Source organism: Erpetoichthys calabaricus, chromosome 8 (genome assembly GCF_900747795.2).
Source record: "Erpetoichthys calabaricus chromosome 8, fErpCal1.3, whole genome shotgun sequence".
NCBI lineage: Eukaryota > Metazoa > Chordata > Cladistia > Polypteriformes > Polypteridae > Erpetoichthys > Erpetoichthys calabaricus.
The window spans coordinates 47,951,486-47,976,400 of NC_041401.2; the positions used below are offsets into that span (position 1 = coordinate 47,951,486).

General features: G+C 37.8%; 1 protein-coding gene across 1 annotated transcript in view; it reads right to left on the bottom strand.

Annotated features, from left to right (window-relative positions):
• Window positions 1-24,915, bottom strand: part of lrp1bb (low density lipoprotein receptor-related protein 1Bb) — a 2,167,948-nt gene that overhangs the window by 669,587 nt on the left and 1,473,446 nt on the right. The window contains exons 28-30 of the mRNA XM_051931086.1: window positions 6,082-6,213; window positions 1,406-1,633; window positions 162-336 (exon numbers count right to left, since the gene is read on the bottom strand). Of these exons, the coding sequence (XP_051787046.1) occupies window positions 162-336; window positions 1,406-1,633; window positions 6,082-6,213 (535 nt within the window). The remainder of the gene's footprint in view (window positions 1-161; window positions 337-1,405; window positions 1,634-6,081; window positions 6,214-24,915) is intronic.

The window sequence follows — 24,915 nt, forward strand, 5'->3', positions numbered from 1 at the left end:
ATTGGAACCAGAAAGCAAATAGATGCATTATGAAAATGAGTATTTTTTGTATACATTTAAACTACAGGTTTTTCTATAGAAGAAATAATGTACAGTAATTGTAAAAAGAATAAAGTTACACATTTCTTCTTGGAATGAGACTGTGATTTTGTTGTTCTTACCCTTTTAGTGGGTGAACCACAAGACACTTTGGTTTATCAATTCCATGAATGATGGAGGTCTTCAGGGAGCCATCTAATCGAGCAATGTTTATTTGGCTTTCATCATACTCTGAGCTTACCCAGTACATATTCCTAGATATCCAATCTATAGCAAGCCCACAAACATTAAGTAGATCTGCAAAGACAAAAAAAAATCCTTCAGTTTGAAGATTGCTAGTTTAAAAAATTTAAGACATGAATTTGCTTTCAAAAATTAGAAGTGAATTGAAAAAGAGGCTTAGTTTACTTAGTTTTATTGCTACTGAAAATTCATATGCACTTGCTTTGAGCAGATTCACATTCAATAGAAGAACTGGCAGTAATCCGCACATATAAAAAGTGAAGCTGTCGAGTATAACAAATGAGTTGGCAGCCTCCTTCTCTCAGAGTGGGCCAAATAGAGATACTGTAGAAAGGTGGTGGGCTGTGAGACAGCAGCATAAACACATTTGTAAATTAATAGAAGTATTTATTTTCTGATCAAGACTACCTGGTTTATGCCTCTTCTCTGCAACAACACAATTTGTTCAGGCTAATGAGAAAATAAATACTGCACACAGTATTTTGTTATTAGGGATCATATTTCATTCAAATTTGAAATAAATTACCTGCTATCAGGGAATGCACTGTATTATTTGCCTAAAGCATTTTAAACAGGAAACATTTAAAACAGACCATTACATACATTGCTTTCTAATCTGAATATGTAAGAGCTTAAAACTAGCTGTATTCTGTCCTGTTCTGATAGATAGGCATATTATATATAACTATTTTAGTACATTGAATTTTTTTTAAGACAAGCACACACATACTATTCTATGTACATAAATGTTTAAAATATATATGAAAAAAAAACTGTCTGAACAATATATAATAGTATATTACATTTTCAATTTTAGGTAAAACTTTTTCAAATATAGCAAGGTGTCTCAAAAGATAATATTGTTACAACCCACAATGGTAATCTGATTGCCTGTAAAAATTATTAATACTAGCAAAAATAAACCTAATACTTATAAAGTGTGACCTTAGGGTGAATGTCAAAAAACAGAATAACTATACCAGACATTTCGAAATTCTCTTATTGATAATGTTAAAAAAGTAAGTTTAATATCCAATAAAAACCTAAACAAGCCAATAAAGAAAAAAAAACTCTTATAATTTAACATCTTCACTTTATATATTTATTTATTTTTTCTTTTTACCTCCTACTATAACAGTCTCCAATCCAGTTCCATTTACATACGCTCGTTTTATTGTCTGAGTTTTTACATCAGCCCAGTACAGCCTTTCTTCCAGGGCATCATAATCTACTATGGTGACATCGTCAATATCGGGTACAGTAAAGGCAGTTATAATATTCATGTATGGATTTTCTATATCAACTCCTCTGATTTCAGAGTGTCTAGCATAAATTAGGAATTTCTTCAGTTCTGCAAATACAAAAAAGGGGAGATTTGAGAATTGTTTAAGACAGCAAAATGATAATACGTTATGTACAGACTATTGTCAGAACACAATTAAAAACTCTTTAGTAGCTATCTCAATAATACATTTATAAGTACAATATAAAGTTCTGAATAAACATGGCATTTTATATTATGAAAACGTGAACAACAAAATAGCTATGCCATGATTCCCTTCAAAGTAAAGCATAAAACCACAACAATAAAAGTCATGCACTGTGAATTTACATACTCATGTTATGGTGTTTGGTACACTGTAATAATCCTAGAGAGGAAATTATCTTTCCACTTGACATTTGGAGGTCGGAACGCAGGGTCAGCCATTGTACAGCACCCCTGGAGAAATTTTCAGGTTAACGGCTTTGCTCAAGGGCCCAACGGAGTAGGACCCCTTCTGGCAGTAACAGGACTTGAACCAGCAACATTCCACATACCAGTGCAGATCCTTAGCCTCAGAGCCACCACTCTACCTCATACATGTAAGCAAATGTATCTAAACCAAATTAGGATCGATGGTTAGATCAGGGAATGTCTATGTCAGTCTTCATTGCGATATACTTAGGTATCTTATTTGTCTTCCAGTTCAAAAACATGCATCCTATGAATGATTATAGTTAGGTGAGCAAATGTGCAACAAATTAGTGTTACATTAATAAGTGGCTTCTACAGAGCCCAATACTGCCGAGAGGGATTTGGCTTACCAAAACATTATGATTCAGAAAGCACTCTAAAATTATTTATGGTGTGGAAGGCCACCTGATGACTAGAACAGGAAAGTGGAAGGACCTGTCTAGAACTGTGAAGGTAGAGAAGAATCTACACTGGTTTTGAAAATAAACGTATGTACACTAGAATGTTAAAAATCACAATGGCAAGGATGCAAATGTCTTGGGTGCGCTGGAGAAAAAATGTAACGGTAAACCTACTGGAAGACAGAATTTTAATGCAATAGAGCAACCAAGAGGCTAATGCATTATATTCATCCATCCATCCATTTTCCAACCCACTGAATCCGAACACAGGGTCACTGGGATCTGCTGGAGCCAATCCCAGCCAACACAGGGCACAAGGCAGGAACCAATCCCGGGCAGGGTGCCAACCCACCGCAGGACACACACAAACACACCCAGCACACACTGGGGCCAATTTAGAATCGCCAATCCACCTAACCTGCATGTCTTTGGACTGTGGGAGGAAACCGGAGCGCCCGGAGGAAACCCACACAGACAGAACATGCAAACTCCACGCAGGGAGGACCCGGGAAGCGAACCCAGGTCCCCAGGTCTTCCATCTGCGAGGCAGCAGCGCTACCCACTGCACCACGGTGCCGCCCGCATTATATTCAGGCCAGGCATAAAGCAGTCTCTGAATGAGACAACATGAATGTTTTAAGAGAAGAATGGCCATTTTAACGTAGAACAGAACTCAAAATCCAAGTCAGATGCCGTCATAGAGTATGGTTCTGCCCTAACGCAAGCGATTCTAGCGCTTAAAGCCATCTCATGTGTGAGGGTTCACTAAATCTTAAATCAGTTGACAAGCAGGGAAATACTCTAGTTAGAGGAAGATGCCATGTTCCTCAGAGAGAGAAAGAGAGAGATTGAGATAGTCCTCAAGAAGTGTTTGGGAAAGTGGGTCAGCCACTCTACCAAACAGACTGTGGCCAGATGGCAAATAATTAGTAAGAATGTTTAGAAGAGGCAGATTTAATTTTGTTTTTGCTTTTATCTTTGCAATTTTTAGATCTTTTTGTTCATCCCTCCTTTAGTCAGACAGTCAGTCATTGTTCAACCTGCTATATCCTAACACAGGGTCACGGGGGTCTGCTGGAGCCAATCCCAGCCAGCAGGAACAAATCCCGGGCAGGGCACCAGCCCACCGCAGGCCCTCCTTTAGTGTGTTTCAAAATAAGCACACGTATTTTGACATATTTGTCTCCCTTGGCATTATTTTGGGTGTGAGAAAACATCAGAATGGTCTCCACTCCAGTTACAATGGATTATTCTATACACCTATTTAATACTGAGGATGAATGCAAACTGATCTCAGAATCTCTCTCTCCCATGAAATAGTCACCTGAGATACTGGGGGCCTGGATTTTATTGGACAGAATGAAGAAGAACAAAGATTCTGTCATCAGATTAGTTAGCCCAGCACAGGTTACAGGCTACAGAATACCCAGGAGGGGTTGGACGGCCAGTTCGTTGAGGTCTCTAGGACTGTGACTATGTCTGAATTTGGTCTTAGGCTGTTTCTCTTACAACTGACCATGGATCCCCAAAAGGTTTATTTCCTGCAGGCATGCTGCTAACTGGTGCTTGTGTTTGGCTCTCCTCCACTGTTATTTTGCCATAGTTCAACAATTAATTAATGACAGACATTGTTGGTTTCCAGGTTAAGGGCTAACAGTTTCCTGTGTATTTAAACAAATCTTTCTTTATATGTACTAGTTCTGTATTTAGCACTTATTAGATCTGTATTTAGTAAAATTTACCTGAGAACTTGTCGCAGTGCTCTGTGCCTACACTCGGTGAATGCGACACAAAAATAAACTGAAACTGATATGCAACAAAATCAGATTGAACAAGTAAGTTGGGGTATTAAAGGAGTAATGTTGGTTTTGTTGGTAAGAAAATGCATAATTCTGTCATTGGGATATGTAAAAATAAAGCACACTGCCTGAAACAGTTAAAGACAGTAATAGCCACAATCTACTGGCTCATAACTAAAACTTTCTTTATCTTCTCCATGAATGTTTGCAATAACTTTCTGCCAAGGACAGATGTAACTAGACAGAGTTTTGACTACTATTTCTATTATGACTAGTCATCACTTCCTCACTATATTTTCATTTTACATTTGTAGACTGGAATGTAATGACAATTTAGATCTTATCGAGCTTGAACCGTACCCACCCTCTGTTCCCTTTAATTAATCTGGTAAATAGCTTAGGTAAATCAACATGACTGACACTTGCAATAACAAGACATTTTGGCCCCTCAATGTCTTATTAATATCTACAGTACGTATAAGAAAAAGTGTATTTTTTTTTCCCATTTTGAAAGCTTTCATTTAAATATGGAAATCATGTGGGCAAGCAAGGGTTTACTAGAGGTGCTTAAACTGATGATGACTATAAACATTATCAACTGGGAATATAAATAATGGGATGAAGTTGAGGAAATTAAAAGATAGGGAAGATATATGAGCAGCAAAACCTCACATAATAGTCTGTGGAAGTTACTGACTATGCATTTTGGTAAAGAAAGCACAAGATATTTCTAGATGGCAGTAGGTTGACTGGCTATGTCCAAGATACAGAAAGAATGAACTGGTGTAAGTAGTGGTGTTTTTTCTCCCACAAGTTTATTATTAGAATAAAATCTGCATCAGCTTCACTGGGAGAACAGGAGTTAACTGAGATATTATTGGCAAAGGTTTTGTAGTCATACGGTCTCTTCTCATATAGACTTCTTATGTTCTTTATCATCAAAGGTAACTAAATTCCATCTAAGCCATTATTTGAAGGTTTATAAGAACTTCCTATTTTTGTACCGAATTTTTTCTTACATTTTTAGATTTAAATAGCCATACCTATAAAATGTGTGGTAGTTGCAAAAATTAAAAAATATAACATCAAGTCAGGTTTATTGTCATGTACACATAGTATAATGGCATTCATATCAAGGGTTGTTTGGTGTTACAAAGTACTTTATGCCAAAAATGACATTCGTATATTTTTTGAAACTGCTTAATACATTATTGGGTTGCAGTGAGCCACACTTTGTGTCAGCAACTTTGAGAGAGAAAAAGGCAGAGACACACCTTACATGAAACTTATCATTCAGCCACAGCACTCAAGTCTTTGTGATGTGACAGAACACGTGATCATCCAGAGAAAACTGCTGTGGAAACAGGAAGACTCCAGAAAAGGTGGTGATCGAGCCAGGGACTGAACCCTGCTCCTTGATGCCGTGAGGCCTACCCAACTAATTATAATCAGTAATGCTTAAGGGTTTATACATTACAAAGTTTTAATGCAAGATGTTTGCTGGGAAGTTACAAGAAAGAAAAATGCATTTTTCAAATGGTAAATATAATAAAAAATAATTTTATAATATTTTCATCTTGATATTCAAATTTGTTGTTTCATGTTGTTATCAGCAGTGGAATTAAAACAGAAAGTTGTTAAATTATAAGGTTAAATATAATCTATTTTTACTGGAAGTATAGATTAATTGAAAACTTTGTAGAATAAATCTAACAAATCATCAAACATTCTACTTTCCGGGTTATGTTTTGACAGCCTTTCAGTTCCTGACATGTCTCCTTTCTGAAAGGTAAGACTTATTAAAGTTTGAAGGTCTCATCTAAATTCCATTTGCAGTCCTTGAATTGTAAAATTAAACACTTACCATAGCAGGACTTCTTATTGGTGCCCAGCTTCATCAGGTGAGGGCATCCACATGCTGCCGTTCGGTTGTAGCTGATGAGGCACAGATGTGAACACTGACCTCGACCATTATTTGCTGCACAAGGATTTGAAGCTAAACATAGGAAAGGAAGCATTCAGTTATTCAAGCCAAGCAGCAAAGTAATCTGAAATGATCATATAGTATTTGCACAGTGACATTCTCTGCTTAATGAGGTAGAAATGTTACACGGTATAATATGGCTAAATAATCTGGAGCATGCTATTTAATATCACCAGACCATAAAAAACACCTATGTCATATATTACACTATGCAGCATTACTATTCTATTATATATAGGGTACTACAAAATTTTGTTACAAATGAATTTTATATTTTACTGAAGGGTTCATGAGACTTTTACAGTGTTAACCCTCCCAGGATATGACTGTTTTAAAGCATACAGTATACTATAGAAGGAGTGCAGCTAAGAGATTTCAAAGGTGCTTTTTGAATGAATGAATTGTCAAGTTACAGTCTGGTCAGAAAAAGCTGAAAACCAATTTCACAGTACTGAGACAGCTTGAAACTGACCCAGTACTGCCCGATGAGAGATACTAGCTGTGATAAAACCATGACCTCACACAAAATAAGTTCTTGCAGGTGTAGAATGAAAACCCCACAAATGGATATAATCTCTATAGCTAGGACATAAAACAAGTAACTATGGAATGAAACTTTAAGATAAACTCTCCAAGAGGAAATCATACTGCACAAGACATTCTTATATTAAAGGAGTATATTTGACCATCATGGTGGATATTGTATTTCTTCAAGTAAATTTTAACACAACTTAAATACTTTGTTCAATGTGTATTAGTTAATTAAAAAAAACATAATATATGCTACAGAACTACAGTAATTCATAATTTCATCCTCCATCAACGTTCTCTACCCACTCAACCCATTATCACAAATGTATGGGGCACTTGTCGCACTAGCAAACACATCCACACTCACTTATACTAGAGCAATTTAGGGTCTCCAGTTAAGTTAACATGCCAATATGCCACTCAATCAATTAATCAATCAGTTAATTAATTAATTAATGTATATTGTGCAGAAATTTCAGAATGAACTTAAAGAGTATGTAGGGAGGAAGCATTGAATTGCCTGATAGTAGTGGATGGATAAGATCCCCAAAGGTGCTTTTTAGCACACTGTGGTAGAATGAGACTGTGGCTATCAGTGCTCCAAGAGGGCATGGTTTACCTCCATTGTCTCTGCAGCAGCCTTACAGACCTTGGAGGCTAGACAGTCAATTCTTTTGCCCCGGTAATCCTGCTCAAATTAAACTTGAAGCTTTTTTCTTCCATATCATTAATCTCATATCTCAAATATCAAGAGTCATAGATGCAAAAAAGTATCTGCAATGATGTTTAAACTTTTTATGCTGCTAGCTACAGCCAAAGTTGCACATGTCCGTGTGGACTTTGTTAATCTAAGTTGCTATGATAGAGGTCCACACTGGTCTTGTTAAACATTTCTGAATGCAGCAAAAATAATGGTGCATTGTTTCTTGTAGGCTCAAAGTGTATCTATCAGGAGTACAGATACATGGTTAGCTTTCAGCACGGTTTAGAAATATTATCCTCAGTAAAGTAATGGTGAATGACTGTAAAGATCAACAGGTCTGTCAATGCCTAATGAACTAAAATATTTCAAATCCAATCAAATCAGTTACTACATGTAATCAACCAAAAAAGGAAACACAGGAAAAACAAGATGGTGCTATGGTGGAATGCGAATCATTATTTATAACATTAAAAACACAAGAAAGAAAAGGATATCCAATTATTATATTCATGAAAAACCATATTCAGATAATTGTTTGAAGCAAAAGAACCACTGGAAAAAAAATATTTATAAACCAGATTTTTACACAATGGCACAGTCATGATGTTGACTCAAAAATTTCCAAATATAGGTTTAATATGCCCTATTCTAAAAAAACAACTTATTCAGGTAATTTCCTTGAGACATTAATTGAGACATTATGCGCAAATGTCTTTTGTTTACTGTTTCCTGGTAAAAGAATCTTAGCTACCTCAATTAAGGATTTTGCTTTGGTTTTGACAACAATGCTTTTCATCTTTTGGGACCAAACTTGCATGATTACTTTGACTCTGTCTTATCTCCTGGCCCCATTTTTTGTTAAATCTGCCCTTTCCCAATTACTGCAGAACACTATTTTACTCATACTAGCTGTACCTTAACCATTATACCCATGCGCTCAACCCAAAACCTTTAAATATACCTTACATACATGGTCCCTTTGGGTCGTAATAGTCAGTTCAAAAGAAAGGAATATCCACATGGATTTTTTTTATTTATTTCTGAAAATTTTCAGATCAGAGTATGTTATTTTAATTATTGATTAACAAGGAAAAAATGACTGTGGACTCTAGACAATGGGCCAAAAATCTGTCCCTTATTTCTACCCTCATGTAACACATCCACCCTCAAACCCATCAAATCTAACTCAGGACTGTGGGGATCCAAAGCTTGTTCCAGCAGCATTGGGTACAAGGAGGGAAGCAACACTGGATAGGATGCCAATCCATCACAGAGCACGCACTAACACATACTGTACTCACACCAAGGCCAATTTAGTGTCATCAGTTAACCAAACCTGCATGTCTTTGGAGATGCAGACATGGAGAGAATGTGTCATTAGAGTCATTATGCCCACAAATATATTACCATTCCCCACTTACAAAATGCTTTTTTTTTGTTCTTTGGCTGTATTTTTGAATAAAAGCGCACGTGTTTATTTAATATTTGGACTAACGTCTTCACACATTTTACACTTCACGTGATTATTAGTATAGCATGGAAAAAGTTTCTGTTTTAGGTATGTGTTCAGCATTTCTTGCATTTCCTTTCATCTTATACCTACCCAGATCTTTGTAGACACGGAACACACATGAAATGCATGTATTGCAAATAACGATATACTGTATTATTTACCCTATACAACTCCAGGCACATCACACACAGATAAGGAGCCTTGGCTTGAACTTGGAGAACTTTTTTGACTGCGACCTGAGCTCTGTCAAGGTGGAGGATGGGACAGCATGCTGCTTGCTGCTTGAGCTGATCGATGCATTTACAAAACAAAAAACGCTGATGGTAGAGGTGCGAAGGGATTTAAAGTGGGCTGGGATTACGAGTTGTTTCGTAGGCTTCAGGAATTCTAGTGTTAATTAGTCTATATTCTGTTCCTGCTTTATTTATTACACTGAGATGGTGGCCTACACATATAGAATAACATACAATCCAGTCACATATTGAATGCTACTCACATACCCACATTTACTTATTCAGAGTCAGATTGGAGCTGCCAATTAACCCAACCTGCACTTTTTGGCTGCAGATTTTTACTGGAGTACCTTGAAAAAAAGCTCCATAAACATGGGAAGAATAAGCAAAATCCACACAGATGGCAGCCCTTGAAGCCAAAGGTGGCATATAAGCCTTTGAGTGCTGCAAGATAATGAACAAAATGAGGCTTCTCATACATAAACACGTTAGATGTGCAGCTATTTTCAAGCTGCACAGTGTTTTACTTGATCTAAGAAACAGCCAGATGGTGGTTGTTAGTGGGGTGGAGGTTTTCACAACACCCAGAATTCTCAATTATTCCAGCAAAATCCCATCAGTTAATCCTTACAAAAATTCATTTTCTTTTTGATTTGGAATATAGCCACTGTAAGTAAACATTTTATTCAGGCTCTGGGTAGAGCCTATTGGGAATTAGAAGATATTGTAAACTGGATCATCTCATCCTGAATTATCTTGTTTATACTGTCAGGGCAATTCAACTACTACTTGACTTACTGACCTCCTTAAGCTTGCAATCAATGGCCTTTCTACTGAAAGGGCTGTGGCTTTTTTTTAACAGTGACTGATATTTGCTCTTTGAGACTGCTAGACATTTTCTCTACAGAAATTCTATGAATTCATTTTCCACTATATACACTTTTTTGCCATTTGTGGAGTTACAGGGGTCGGAGGCTATGTTAGTATATTGGAAAGGATGTCAATATACCTATTATCTCACACACAAAGATTCAGTAACAAATCAGAGTTATCAAGCAGCAGGTGTTTAAGTTGGGATTTTTTTTTATCTTAGTGAATTTTCTGCTGGTGGCATTAACAGTAAAACTAGGAAATTATATGAAAGGGAAATAAGTCCTTACATCTTTGATATGGATATAGATGTGATGAGTCATGGGATAAAAGACAAATCCACCGGTGCATGCATTTTGCTGATGACATTATGTTGTGTAGCACCAGAAAAGGGGAATTGGACAGGAAGTTGGAAGAATGGAGAAGGACTTTGGAAAACAGTGGGTTGAAGATAACAGAAAGAAAACAGAATATACTGTTTGAGGTGTAATGATAATCAGGGAATGGCTACTGAAACGACTGGATAAATTTAGATATCTAGGATCAGCCTTAGACTGAGATGGAAAACTATAAGCACAGATAACCCATAGAATGTGGGGTGGAATTGGAAGATGGTAGCAAGAGTACTGTATGATTGAAGAACTAACTTGTTAGTTCCGGTGCCGCCAAGAGTGGCAGCCTTTTCAGCAGCTCCATGTATGACTGTATGTGTATGTGTACTTTTCTACTTTTATTTTTCTATTTTTATTTATTGATCACTCCTATCACTTTATTTTATGTGGATTTGTTCCCTGGACACACTTACTTTTACAACGTGGGCATGGATTTTTACACGCCGAGTTTTTTCTTTTATTTTTTAGTGAACTTCCCCTTGGGATTAATAAAGTATCTATCTATCTATCTATCTATCTATCTATCTATCTATCTATCTATCTATCTATCTATCTATCTATCTATCTATCTATCTATCTATCTATCTATCTATCTATCTATCTATCTATCTATCTATCTATCTATCTATCTATCTAATGTGAAGGTTAAAGCTAAGTTTTTAAGACAGTGGTGAGACCAGCAATGCTGTATGGAGCTGAGGCATGGGCAGTAAAGGGAGTGCAGGAGAATAAGTTAGATGTGGCAGAAATGAGAATGTTGAGATGGATGTGTGGAGTTACAAAAAAAGACAAATAAGAAATGAGACAATCAGAGTTAACAGCAAAAGTGAGAGAGACATCTAAGAAAGAACACAAAAGTAGGTTGAAGTGGTATGGAACTGTGACAAGTAGAGACCATTAATATGTGTGCAAAAGAGTGATGGGAATGGAAGTACGGGTGAAGAAAAAGTGAGGGAGACCAAAGTAGAAGTATTGGGATAAAGTTAAAGAAGATCTGAAGGAAAAGGGCTTGACTGTTGAGGAGGTGCAGGACAGAGCTGTTTGGTGAAGGCTGACCAAGCACATCGGCCCCATATTTAAGGGGAAAAAGATGAAGAAGACGAAGAAGTAAAACTAAACAAATTAACACATAGTCACAATCGGCTTGATTTAGGGTGTGCTTTGTAGTGCAGTTGTCGAGGATTTTGATTAAGGATCAATATACGTTATCATTAACTTTAGTGCTATTAGCTTTGAAAATTGTAGGCCTGAGGCAACTTAAAAAGGACACCATTTATTTTAGCAGAACCAACCTAGCCTGCCTTTTCACTTGCTTTGTTTTGAGCCACACACTGAGTGACAGTAAAGAACTATCTATCTATCTATCTATCTATCTATCTATCTATCTATCTATCTATCTATCTATCTATCTATCTATCTATCTATCTATCTATCTATCTATCTATCTATCTATCTATCTATCTATCTATCTATCTATCTCTCAAGGTCCTTATGTTCTCTGAAGAAGCAAGCAGGCAGATTTTGTTTTGGGAACGCAGGTGCTGAGCTTCTCAATGATAGAAAACAAAACAAACTGCACGCAGGGCCTTTGCCTGTGTGAGTACAAGGCAAGCTCTCAAGCTACCGCATAAACATCTAAGCACTAAAATGGCATTTAGATTTATTAGGGCTCATCAATACCTTAGGCAATAAAGATAAAATAAAATGCATTATAATATCTAGCTAGTCTGAGCTATATAGGGGATTAACAGCTGATTATTGAAGGTTTAGGACCTTTCCCTGCACATAGATGTCTGTGAAGTAAGCAGCAGCTTAGCCTCTGTCAGGCAAGTGTACAGCTAAGTGCTATAACTTAACTCTCTGCGTTCGCAGGCTTTTATATTAGCACACACATATATATTTTAGATTGGCATTTAAGTTCATATGCCAATGCTTCTTTATATATCCTCCTTCTTCTTTTTCATTTGTCTGCTCCCATTAGGGGTTGCCACAGTGGATCTTGAGTACTGAGAAAAGTGCTATCTAAATGTAATGAATTATTATTATTATCATCATTATACTCTAATGATAATAAATAAAGTTGCAGCAGAACACATAGTTAGCTAAATGAATCAATTGTTAAAAGCTTGTCTTTTTCCTTCTTTCAAGCAGCCAGGCTCTCCACAGCTTGGCCCTTATCAGTGAAGCTGTGCACTGCCACTTACTGGCACAGTTGCCTATTATTAAGCCTTACAGTGTACAGGGATGCTAGCACAACAAGTAACCATTAACTTTATTATGAATTAGGCAATCCAGTTTTCATATGGGTCCTTCTGATTCCAACTTAATAGTGAGAATTGATTAACCAAAAGGCCGTTGATCTTTAAGAAATCTGGTTTAGGATGTGAGAAAGAAGGGAGGAATAATCAGGTGATGTTCACCTCCAGGTGGCAAATATGTCCTTAGGGCCAATTAGTTGTTATGAGAAGATGGTCTGGGATGGAAATTTGTTATGAGAAGGTGTACTGGGTAGAAGATTACTATGAGGATGTCTACGGAGGCAAAGGTGTTGTTATGAGAAGGTTTGTAACACCAGGAGATTGTTATGAGAAAAGGTGCTGAGCGAGGTCATCATCATGAGAAACCCTTTAATGTAGATGTTGGGAAACTGGTGTGAAGGGGGGGGGGGCATTTTGTGATAAGAATTGTAAAAAATGTGGGGCTCACCGAAGGCTCAGGGCTCATTTCATGAACGAAGAGGGGTTTATGTGCTCTCCAATTGGTTCCTGTGCAATGCGATAAATTCTAAATTCTGACTGCCTTTCTGAAGACTCTGCTCATTATTTTACTCAAGATTTCTCCACAACACAGTTCACAAATAAAGTTTTACAGCAAATATATATGCATATTTGCTCAAGTGTATTAAAGGAAGAAAAACAAGAAAAATGCTATAATTTTTAATATATTTTTTATTCACTTATGAATATTCTTGTCCTAGGTATCCATTTTTGCACTGATAAGTATCAGCCGTCCCACGCTTTTGAACAAAAGTCAGAGAGAAAGCATGCCTGAAGTGGAACAGTAAATGGCTTGGATGAGATTCCATAAAGAGACATACATACATACTGTAATACTCTGAACTCACATGATGTGGCTTAGATTCTCATATTGAGTGTCTTCTAGGAATCACTTTAAACGATCGATAATTATTCAGTGGCGTTACCGAAGATTTTCAAGTTTTAACCCTGAAAGGTAGTGTCTTACAATGCATTGGCAAAGCACCTACCAGCAGACTATTAGTGTATTTTGAAAAATACTGGCTATGCAATCCTTAACTTCTGTAATGACCCTTTTGGTAACAAAATATTGAAGTTCATTGACCCATGTTGACTCGTCTGATCAAATGCCAGTTCCTGTCATGTCGTTTGAATGGCTTGTGTTTTGGTTCACAGCAACATGGTCACTGTGTTTATAAAGTAACTAGCTACATGCTTCTACAAAATGTTAACTGTCCAGAAACAAATAGAAAATTTAAATTCATAAACCTAATGTGGAACTGATGTGTCTGAAATATATAATATTATTATTTTTGTCCACAAACTCCAGTGTCTATTAATACACTACTCATGCTAAATGATGTTGTCTTCTGTCACTTACCTAATATCATTTGAACATTACGTATTGCACAAGAGTTTGGACAAGAATACAGTAGGTCAGGAGACTCTTTTCATAAATGGGCCTAATTTTGGAGTACACATCTGGAGATAAATTATGAAATAGTTAGGACAAGAAGAGGTCAGTACATAAAGAAGCATGAAATCAGCTTTACTGGGCTAAGGCAAATATAAATCAGGAGCAAAGCAAAGAAGTCACAAACATAAATAAAACACTAACTTTTGTGAAGTGCTACCCAAACTGGCACATTCTGTGGCACACATGTAGAGAAGCCATGGCTAGTTACAAAACTAAGGTATGTGTGTACAATGTGTATATGACATTGCAAAGTGATAAGAGCACAGTTTGCTGACAAAAGGAAGTGGTCTAGATAAGGCGTGTCAAACTCAGCTCAACACATTGCATACACAATGTGGACTAATTATATCATTAAACAACTACCTGCACATTTTCTTTGTCGACAAGACATTCACATCTTCACGATCGTATATTTTGCTTAGCATCTCTCCTTAAATTGTCTGCTTTATCAATGTTTCTTTCTTGGGCATTGCTGGTTAAGAAAGTGATCAGCAGCCACAGGACCAAAATATAATGTTTAAATATAAAGATCGGGTGAGAGCAGGGAATAGAATAAATGCAAGAATTTGTAGGTAAAGCAAAGTAAATCCATTTACACCTGTATCAAGTAACCCAATTAAAAAAAGTGTACACACAATGGAGATGGAGCACACAGACCACATTTGAGTTGGTCAGAAACAGAATGCAAACACATTTACGTAACATGATTAGAAATGCAAATACATTTTCTATCCACATACAACAATCAAGTCAGCAGAAAAGACAAAAAAATAGAAGCAACTGCATCAGACAGGTAAGCAGCAGAAGAGTGTCCAGTCCTGATACCAGTGCAGCTTTAAACAGTAAGGAGAGTGGCAGCATGTGTTGAGTTACAACCTTCTTCATGAGACCCTAACACTAAAACATTAACGCTAAATTCACCCTAAAACACTTAACATTGGCAGTTTGGCTATGACAGACATGTGTGTCGTGTAGTGGCAAGGTTGGCATCAGACTACACAGTGAGCGTCTTGTAGTTTGGGACCGACCAGGATCAGACTTGAGAGAAGTCAGACATGGAGACACAGGCATACTGTAAATATGTGTAATTTCCAAAACAAAAGTGGGTTTTATTTACAGGTGCACAAAAAACCCCCCACAAAAAATAGTGTCCCAATCAAAAACGGTGAATTATATTTACAGTGAAGCTGTCAGTCCCAAAAATGAAAAATAAAGGCAAAAATGTATATACACAAAATTGTAGTCTTCCTAAAGAAGAAAAAAACAAGCAGGAAGAAACTACACACAATGAAGACCAAAGAATCCACAAAAAATATTTACAAGGAAAAAAATATACAAGAAAAACAAGAAATGCACCTCAAACCCAAACTTTAAGATATCTCCACTAAAACAATACTACAACTAGAAGATATCTATATAAAAATATTTACAGATATAGGCAGACGCCGATGTTTGGTATACTAAATGAATTTGCTATACACACTACCGAGTGTAAAGACAACCTCCAATCCTGCGACACGCTGCTCCTTTACACACCAATCGTGACTGACGCAGGTGCCTTATGCGCAGACGCTCCTCTCAGTCCCTGCAAGGCATGTATTAAATAGGGCCAGCGGCTTCACGTGCACGCGAGCGAGTACGAGCACGAACTTGAGCGCATCCCGACACGCTCCCCTCGGAAAAGCCGATACGCACTACAAAAGTAAGTTACTTTTTCTTGGTGATCACCATCTCACACAATGCACGCACTAACTAAACGTTCTGTACCTTTTTTCTTTGTTAAAGGCAGAGCTAAAGAGACGCTCGCCTTTATGACGGGGTACACGCAGCATTCTCCAGGAGACCTGATCAGAAGGTGTGCCCCCCTGTCACCGGCGTCCCGCAGCATGAACCTGCAGAAGCCAAAGTGAAAATGACTGCGAAAGGAAAGTGCACCCCGTACTTCAACTTGAACTGTTAAGTGCTTTAACCTATTATTCCGTAAAAGTCGTCTTTTCCCAATTCATAAGACTTTTCCCCGTTTAAAGCGGTAATGCCTGTTAGGCAAATTACCACAGCGGTATATTACCTTCATTTTATTTTACTTGTTGGGTCATCATGAGCAGCCACATTCCATTCTTAAGTACAGGTTATCAGCTGCTTTACACAAATAAACCGGAACAGATACAGTATTGGGGGACATTGGTGGGCTATATTCAACATGCTTTGAATACTGATGAAGTGGGCCACTTTAGGCCTGGAGCTTCACATCCCAACTCTACAGAAAAGGAATAAAAAAGCAAAACCTTTTAAATCTCCAACAGTTTAAACACACACTATTCTGTCTTGTTAAGTTAATGAGCAGTAATCTATCCCAGGGTTTTATCTGGGATAGGATGAACTCATCCCTTGTGGTCCTAACCAATAATAAAATTTTTTGAATAAAAACACTGGATATGGGTTTTTGCGTAAGTCATGATTTATCATTGAAATTTTCGTAAGAAGGTGCAAGTCTGCTAGCAGAGAGGGTAAATCTATTCATAAATAATTAAATTGACTTTTTGTGAAAACAAACATTTTATCGGACCTAGTTATGAATACTGTCACAGGAGGCTGGGGGTGGTACCCAGCCGGGACACTCAGGAGGACCGGAGGAGGGCTTACGCCTCCCCCAGACCACGTGGGGGCAAGCGCCCTGGTGGCTTTGAGGACCACAGGAACAGAGCTTAGAAGCTCAACCCTATAGGGGCCCATGGTCACCGCCAGGGGGTGCCCCAATGCCCATGGAGCCCTGGCCCTCAGCACTTCCGCCACACCTGGAAGTGCTGGGGGGAAGAAGACCAGGAACACCCGGAGTGCTTCCGGGTACGCAGCTGGCATTTCTGCCACACTGGGAAGTTAATCGGGAGGCACCTGGAGCACATCCGGGAGTGTATAAAAGGGGCCACCTCCCTCCGTTCGAGGGCTAGAGTCAGGAGTGTAGAGGACAAAGTCTTGGTGGAGAGGAGTGGAGGCTTACCTGAAGAGGCAAAGGCATTGGCATTGTGAGGCCTGGACTTTTGGGGGAGTTTTGGGGTTGTGTGTGTTTCACTTGTAAATAATAGTTGTATAATAAACATGTGTGGTGCTTTAAACATGTCTACCTGTCTGTGTCCGGGCTGCCTTCCACAGTACCATTTTAGCACTATGGTCAGACAGATTAGGATTATTTATATATATAATTCACTAAGCCGCCTCCAGAGCAAGCAAGACACCCATGGAAGCACGCAGGACGGAGCCACGCCCACCAACTCTAAGACCATTGGATACGACGACAACTCGCAGAGCCACGCCCACCAACTCAGACTCGACGACACAGAAAAAATGGCGTCATTTATGTTTGTCTGTGCTAGAGTCCACTTGCATCTCTGAGCCACGTTGACTATTCATAGAGGAATGTTTCTCGCGGATGTGAATCGCTATATGCAGCGTGTAAAACAGTTTGCGAGGGTTATCCCATGGGATCCTTAAAACAATCCTTTAAAACTGAAGTTAAAACACAATGAAGGAAGCAGTCTTTAAAAACCAATAAGCCCTGTGCCTCTGTTTCATTAGCGTCTCACCTGCTTCACCGATGCAGGCCCTGCAACAGTCGAGACGCTCTCTCAGCAGCTGACCTTCTCTGTGCCTGACTCCACTACTGTCAGTCGTCTGATTAAAAATGGCCTGTGACATTGCCTTCACATTGTTTTCCTTTTATTTCTGATCCCGTCGAGCAGATCAGACACCCAGGCAAACAACATTGAATAATCAATAGCTGCAACTATTTTGCCCGCCCCAACTCCTCACCTGAGTCAGTTTCATCTCTGTTCAGCAGTGTTTTCCAAACTCGGTCCTGGTGAACCCCTATGGCTGTAGGGTTTTGTTCCAACCGGATTCCTAATCATTACTGCCGCTGCAACTCATCCGGGATAAGTCGGTTTTTCAAACGCAGCCGTGTAGCAGATTAGTCTACCTGGATGTAATAATCCGAGATGAATGCGCGCCCCCACGCTGAGTGAAAAGCCAATGTATATTGAGTCTAGAAAACATGATCAGCAAGTCTTTGATAGGCTGCAACAAAATGATGAAAGAATGGGTGCATTTTTTTCACACAAGCTGTGTGTGTGGGTGTGTGTTAGTTAGTTAATTAGTTACTCGAAGGATTTCAAGATTTAATATGCACAAGCGGTAACACTGCAAAAGCAACCCAAACCAGAAAAGACGGCTGGCAAAAAGGGGCCGACAAATTAGACGCGTGTGCATTGTACTTACTGACAGCAGCGTTACGGATTTTGCAAATGTTCATTTTTTTCCCTCCTTTTAGACAACTGTGTCTTTCCGGAAGTGTTCAGCCATCAATAAATAATTTTGCTGCGTATGCCTGCAGGAACACATGCAGCGAGCGAGCGAGAGAGAGCGAGCGACACACACACACACATACAGGCGCACGCGAGAGAGAGAGAGCGCTGGACACATAAGAATAATAATACTTCGTTATATTGATATACCGGTGTTCTCAGTATTCAAAGCGCTATCCACACAGGGAGGAACCGGGGAGCGAACCCACAATCTTTCACAGTCTCCTTACTGCAAAGCAGCAGCACTACTACAGCGTCACAAGGCAGTTAAAGAATGCACCGGGCTCGATTTTGTTTTCACTTCTGTTTACAGCGATCGGGTCGTAGATAGCATTGTTGCAATGTTACTTTTCTTGGTGGCTTATTACATTACGGATGTTTCACATGTTCATTTTTTCCCCTGTGCTTAAAAGACATTAAAAAAGTGCTTCTCAACTGTGACTCCAGAACATCTCAGTACGCAAGCTATATTAAGCGTCAACAACGAAGACTTGCTACACCTTAGTCTACAAGTACTGACACTTATCCCTACCGAGGAAGTAACTTTCACCAGCGTGGCCTTCTTCGTCATAGACGATCCCGCTTTCAGTCATGGACAATTATATGTTGCTCTCTCCAGAGGTATATCTTTTCATTCACTCACAGTCGTATCCTCAAACCCACGCCATTTGGACAACTGTGTCATTCAGGAAGTGTTCACCCATCAATACATAATTATGCGGCGTATGCTACGCCGCGGGTTGGTTAGTGAATAAATATTTACACTCCACTCTAATATGGCTTATATACTGAATATTAAGTTAGGCTAAATTAGATTTAAAAAATTTAAAGTTAACAAAAAAAAAATATCATTAATTGCTGCCACTTCACAGAGCTGCTCGAATCCCATGCCCAGACATTGTCCTTGTAGAGTGTGCATGTTCTCCCTTTCTTACTTGGGTGGTCATCCCACATCCTTGAAGAAGTGTAGGTTAGGTTAATTGGGGATTCCAAATCAGCTCCTATGGGAGTGGAGGTGTGATTATGTAAGTGAGTGGGCCATGCAAAAGATTAGTGCTCTATTCAGGGCATTGTGTGTGTGAATATATACAGTTAGGTCCATAAATATTTGGACAGAGACAACGTTTTTCTAATTTTGGTTCTGTATATTACCACAAGGCTGGGATTGGCTCCAGCAGACCCCCGTGACCCTGTATTCGGATTCAGCGGGTTGGATAATGGATGGATGGATAGATATTACCACAATGAATTTCAAATGAAACAACTCAGATGCAGTTGAAGTGCAGACTTTCACTTTAATTCAGTGGGGTGAACAAAATGATTGCATAAAAATGTGAGGCAACTAAACCATTTTTTGAACACAATCCCTTCATTTCAGGGGCTCAAAAGTAATTGGACAATTGACTCAAAGGCTATTTCATGGGCAGGTGTGGACAAGTCCGTCATTATGTCATTATCAATTAAGCAGATAAAAGGCCTGGAGTTGATTTGAGGTGAGGTGCTTTTGCTGTGAACAGGCAACATATGGTCAAAGGAGCTCTCCATGCAGGTGAAAGAAGCCATCCTTAAGCTGCGAAAACAGAAAAAACCCATCCGAGAAATTGCTTCAATATTACGAGTGGCAAAATCTACAGTTTGGTACATCCTGAGAAAGAAAGCAAGCACTGGTAAACTCAGCAACGCAAAAAGACCTGGACGTCCACAGAAGACAACAGTGGTGGATGATCGCAGAATCATTTCCATGGTGAAGAGAAACCCCTTCACAGCAGCCAGCCAAGTGAACAACACTCTCCAGGGGGTAGGCGTATCGATATCCAAGTCCACCATAAAGAGAAGACTGCATGAAATTAAATACAGAGGGTGCACTGCAAGGTGCAAGCCACTCATAAGCCTCAAGAATAGAAAGGCTAGATTGGACTTTGCTAAAGAACATCTAAAAAAGCCAGCACAGTTCTGGAAAAACATTCTTTGGAGAGATGAAACCAAGATCAACCACTACCAGAATGATGGCAAGAAAAAAGTATGGAGAAGGCATGGAACAGCTCATTATCCAAAGCATACCACATCATCTGTAAAACACGGTGGAGGCAGTGTGATGGCTTGGACATGCATGGCTGCCAGTGGCACTGGGACACTTGTGTTTATTGATGATGTGACACAGGACAGAAGCAGCCGAATGAATTCTGAGGTGTTCAGAGACATACTGTCTGCTCAAATCCAGCTAAATGCAGTCAAATTGATTGGGCGGCATTTCATGATACAGATGGACAATGACCCAAAATATACAGCTAAAGCAACCCAGGAGTTTATTAAAGCAAAGAAGTGGAAAATTCTTGAATGGCCAAGTCAGTCACCTGATCTTAACCCAAATGAGCATGCATTTCACTTGCTGAAGACTAAACTCCGGACAGAAAGGCCCACAAACAAACAGCAACTGAAAGCCACTGCAGTAAAGGCCTGGCAGAGCATTAAAAAGGAGGAAACCCAGCGTCTGGTGATGTTCATGAGTTCAAGACTTCAGGCTATCATTGCCAGCAAAGGGTTTTCAACCAAGAATTAGAAATGAACATTTTATTTCCAGTTATTTAATTTGTCCAATTACTTTTGAGCCCCTGAAATGAAGGGATTGTGTTCAAAAAATGCTTTAGTTGCCTCACATTTTTATTCAATCGTTTTGTTCACCCCACTGAATTAAAGCTGAAAGTCTGCACTTCAACTGCATCTGAGTTGTTTCATTTAAAATTCATTGTGGTAATGTACAGAACCAAAATTAGAAAAAAGTTGTCTCTGTCCAAATATTTATGACCCTAACTGTAATATATATATATATATATATATATATATATATATATATATATATATATATATATGTATATATATATATATGTATATATATATATATGTATATATATATATATATATATATATGTATATATATATATATATATGTATATATATATATATATATGTATATATATATATATATATATATATATATATATATATATATATATATATATATATATATATTTTTTTATATATTTGTCTTTTGTGTGTGTTTAATTCCAGCATTTAATGTATGTGAAAAGATTGCTCATGGTGCATCTGTGGTTAGTGTGCCGTGACTAACAGATTTTGATTCTTCGTCTGGTATGTATCCATGATGGCTTTCTAGTAACATTTCAGATCAGTCTTTGGGGTTAACTGGTATCTCTAAATTGAACTGATCTGAGACTGGGTGCCATATATGAGTGCATGTGGTGGACCAACCTCTCATCCAGAGATAGTTTTTCCTTATTGTAGATTCTACCAGAAAAACGTTTGGCTCCTCATGACTCAAATTTGAAAAAGTAGGATTTTTAGTTTAATAGATAGATGAAATTTTAAAGAAAAATAACATTATTTTACCTTGATATGCACCATTTTAGATTCAGTTTCAATAAAAAAAATAATTACCATAACATTCTCACATATTTTTAATCCAATTCAGGGACACAGGAGGTCAGAGCCTTTCCTGCCAGAACTGGATTCCAGGCAAGAAACAGCTCTGGACATGGTGCCAGTCCACTGCAGGGCTCAAAAATAAATTATCTGTTAATTTCAAGATTCTAATTATACCAGAAATTGAAGAAACTAAATGTAAAAAATCATGCAAAAAAAAGTCTTAACACAGATTTAAAAATATTAATTGAGGCAATACAGTTTAAGGCAGTGAAGTGTGCCCCATATTTTGCCAGTACATCATTTATTATACTTGAGCTGATCCTGCTGTGACTCCTTTATGTCCTTTTTCATTGCAGTGTACCCAAAATAAATCTAAACTCTTACAGTTCAATTTGATATAATTCACTTCTAGGTAAGAGGAAAAGTGACCTATGGGGTAAGGCAAATGCCTGAAAAAACACAAGGTGGCCAATTTAATACATCTCTAACACACTGTGTGACCTCAAGCAAGTCACTTAACCCGAAACTGCACCGTACTGTATTAACTATTGAAAAAAACATTTAATATATATTTGACGTGTAAGTTGCTGTGGACAAAGGATTGGGCAAAATCACATGTGCTAAATATGTACTGAGTTAAACGTCTCACATTCGCACAATAGAGTCATTTTTAAGTGCATCATGAATCATTCAACTCTGTAGTTCATATTATGTCTCACAGTGCTTGGATTTTACTTTAATTACAGGTCAGGATGTCTTCTGAGTAGAGTTTGCAAGTTCTTTCAGAGTTATCACAGGTTTAGCTTCCTTGTTACAGTCCGGAGGTTTGGACTTGAATGAGTGAGTTGAATGATCAGCATAGTGATTGTGTACTCAGTTCAGTGAAACAGCATCTTGTACTGCCCAGCATTTGTTCATGCAATAGTGAAGAGTGGGTAGAAGACATAAGTTACTGCGCACACTGAGATTTTTTATTATGCTTACAATGTGGAATTTTGGCAGTATTCTGATTTTATTTAAGATTTTTAGTAGGCTGAATTATGTCTAAATTTGCATTATTTTAATCTGCTGTTAGTCAAACATGGATATTTGAAAACCATTTTTGTGACTTTCAAAGGTAATTTTTTTTCAATTTGTTTTTTATTTTGAATCTTAATATTTAAACCGTTTTAGTGTCTGTTAAGAATATGACTTTATATAAAATATACAATAAGTATTTATAATGGATTGTGGAAAGGCAAGAGATACACTAGTAATTTAAAAAATATAGCTTAGTCAGAATCTACCTTAATGAAAGGAAAGTATCTATGAGTCTGTGTATCTGTGTGTCCATCTGGTTTCTGTCTCTGCCGTTCTAACAAATGGCGCATCACTAACATTTGCAGTACTAAAATGCACTGCATTTGTCATTCCAACAGACATAACAAATATTTGTAGTTGTATATTTCATTACTACAAATGTTTGTGACACATCATCTGTTGAAATGACAAATGCCATGCATTTTATTACTACCTGCATTACAAAATACATTCCAATAGATGGTGCAATACAAACATTAATGCTAAGGTCTATGTTAATTAGATTTTAACCCCCTCAGGTGGCTTGGCTAGTCCAAATATATATGAAATGCTAAGGGCTTTGTCTGTCTGTCACACAATTACTTGTAAATTACTGGGGCTACAGCCTTGATCTTAGTCTTAATTGAATACTAATCGCGTGATGCGGTGTGGTGAAGAGAAATGGGTGACTAGCAGCAACCTCTGCAAAGATATTAGAATTTGTGTCTTTCTTTATGGCAAACTGCACAGGTTATCTTAGCGTAAAGGAGATGTGGCACAAAGTAAAAGAACAGTAACATCTGCTGAACATGAAGCAAATTAGAAAGGCCGATTACTTAATAGAAAGATGAAGAATGACAGTTCTGGTATCTGCCAATCATCATGCCCATGAGCTATACCTGCTGCTGCTGCTCACAAACTACTGGGGCTGGCATCTTGATCTTGGGAGAACTGGTGGTCCACATGTTTTCTAGTTGGATAATAGTTTCTGTTTACTGTTTAAAATCAGGTTAAAAAAAAAAACCTGAGTAAATGTCCACTGTTCAGGTTAAATAGTAAGTACCTTATCATAATCAGTTCTTATTATTTGCCAATGGTTTGAATTTAATGTTTAAACATAAGAGAAGATACACTGAATTATATAATTGTGACCACTATTAAGGAGAAACCTAACTCCATATTTTAATTTGCTAAAGACACTGAAAATGTGACTGTTTTTAGTTACAGTTTTTCAGGAATTTTTTATTTTTTCGTTAATTCTATATTTTACATGTATACAGTAATCATTGTCCATCCATTTGTAAGCCAAGCCTTTTTTGATTAAAGGAAGAACACCAGTACAGTAGTTGTTTATACGTTTGTGTTATAAAAGCTTTCCATTATGGGAAAAAGAACTGTCATACAATAGTTGTTCATAAATTTGTGTTACAAGAAGTAACCATTAATTTACCAATTAAGTGTGAAAACTTAAATTGCAAATTAAAGTCATATTAAAGCTTTCTGTTCTGACATAGCTGTGCTTCCCAGCATTGCCCAGATTTTATTTTAAAACATCTTTGTAAATTTTACTTTACATTCTTCTGAGCAAATGACATACAATTGAGAGAGAAACATTTTGACTGGAGGTATCTTGCCGCAAAACATGTACTCAAAAAGAATTGGAACCATTTGAAATGGAAGATGTAAATCATGGGATGAGGTGAATCTGTGGTATAAATACATACTGTATTATTCTTTACCTGTTTTATTATATCCTATTAACTTTGTGGCCACTTTTTCAGCCCTTAAGGTTGGACTATTGTTCACCTTTAACCAATCAGCTTTAAAGTTAAGTCTATGACATCATAAAGAAGGGACTTAAAGCTCAACGAAAGAAGAC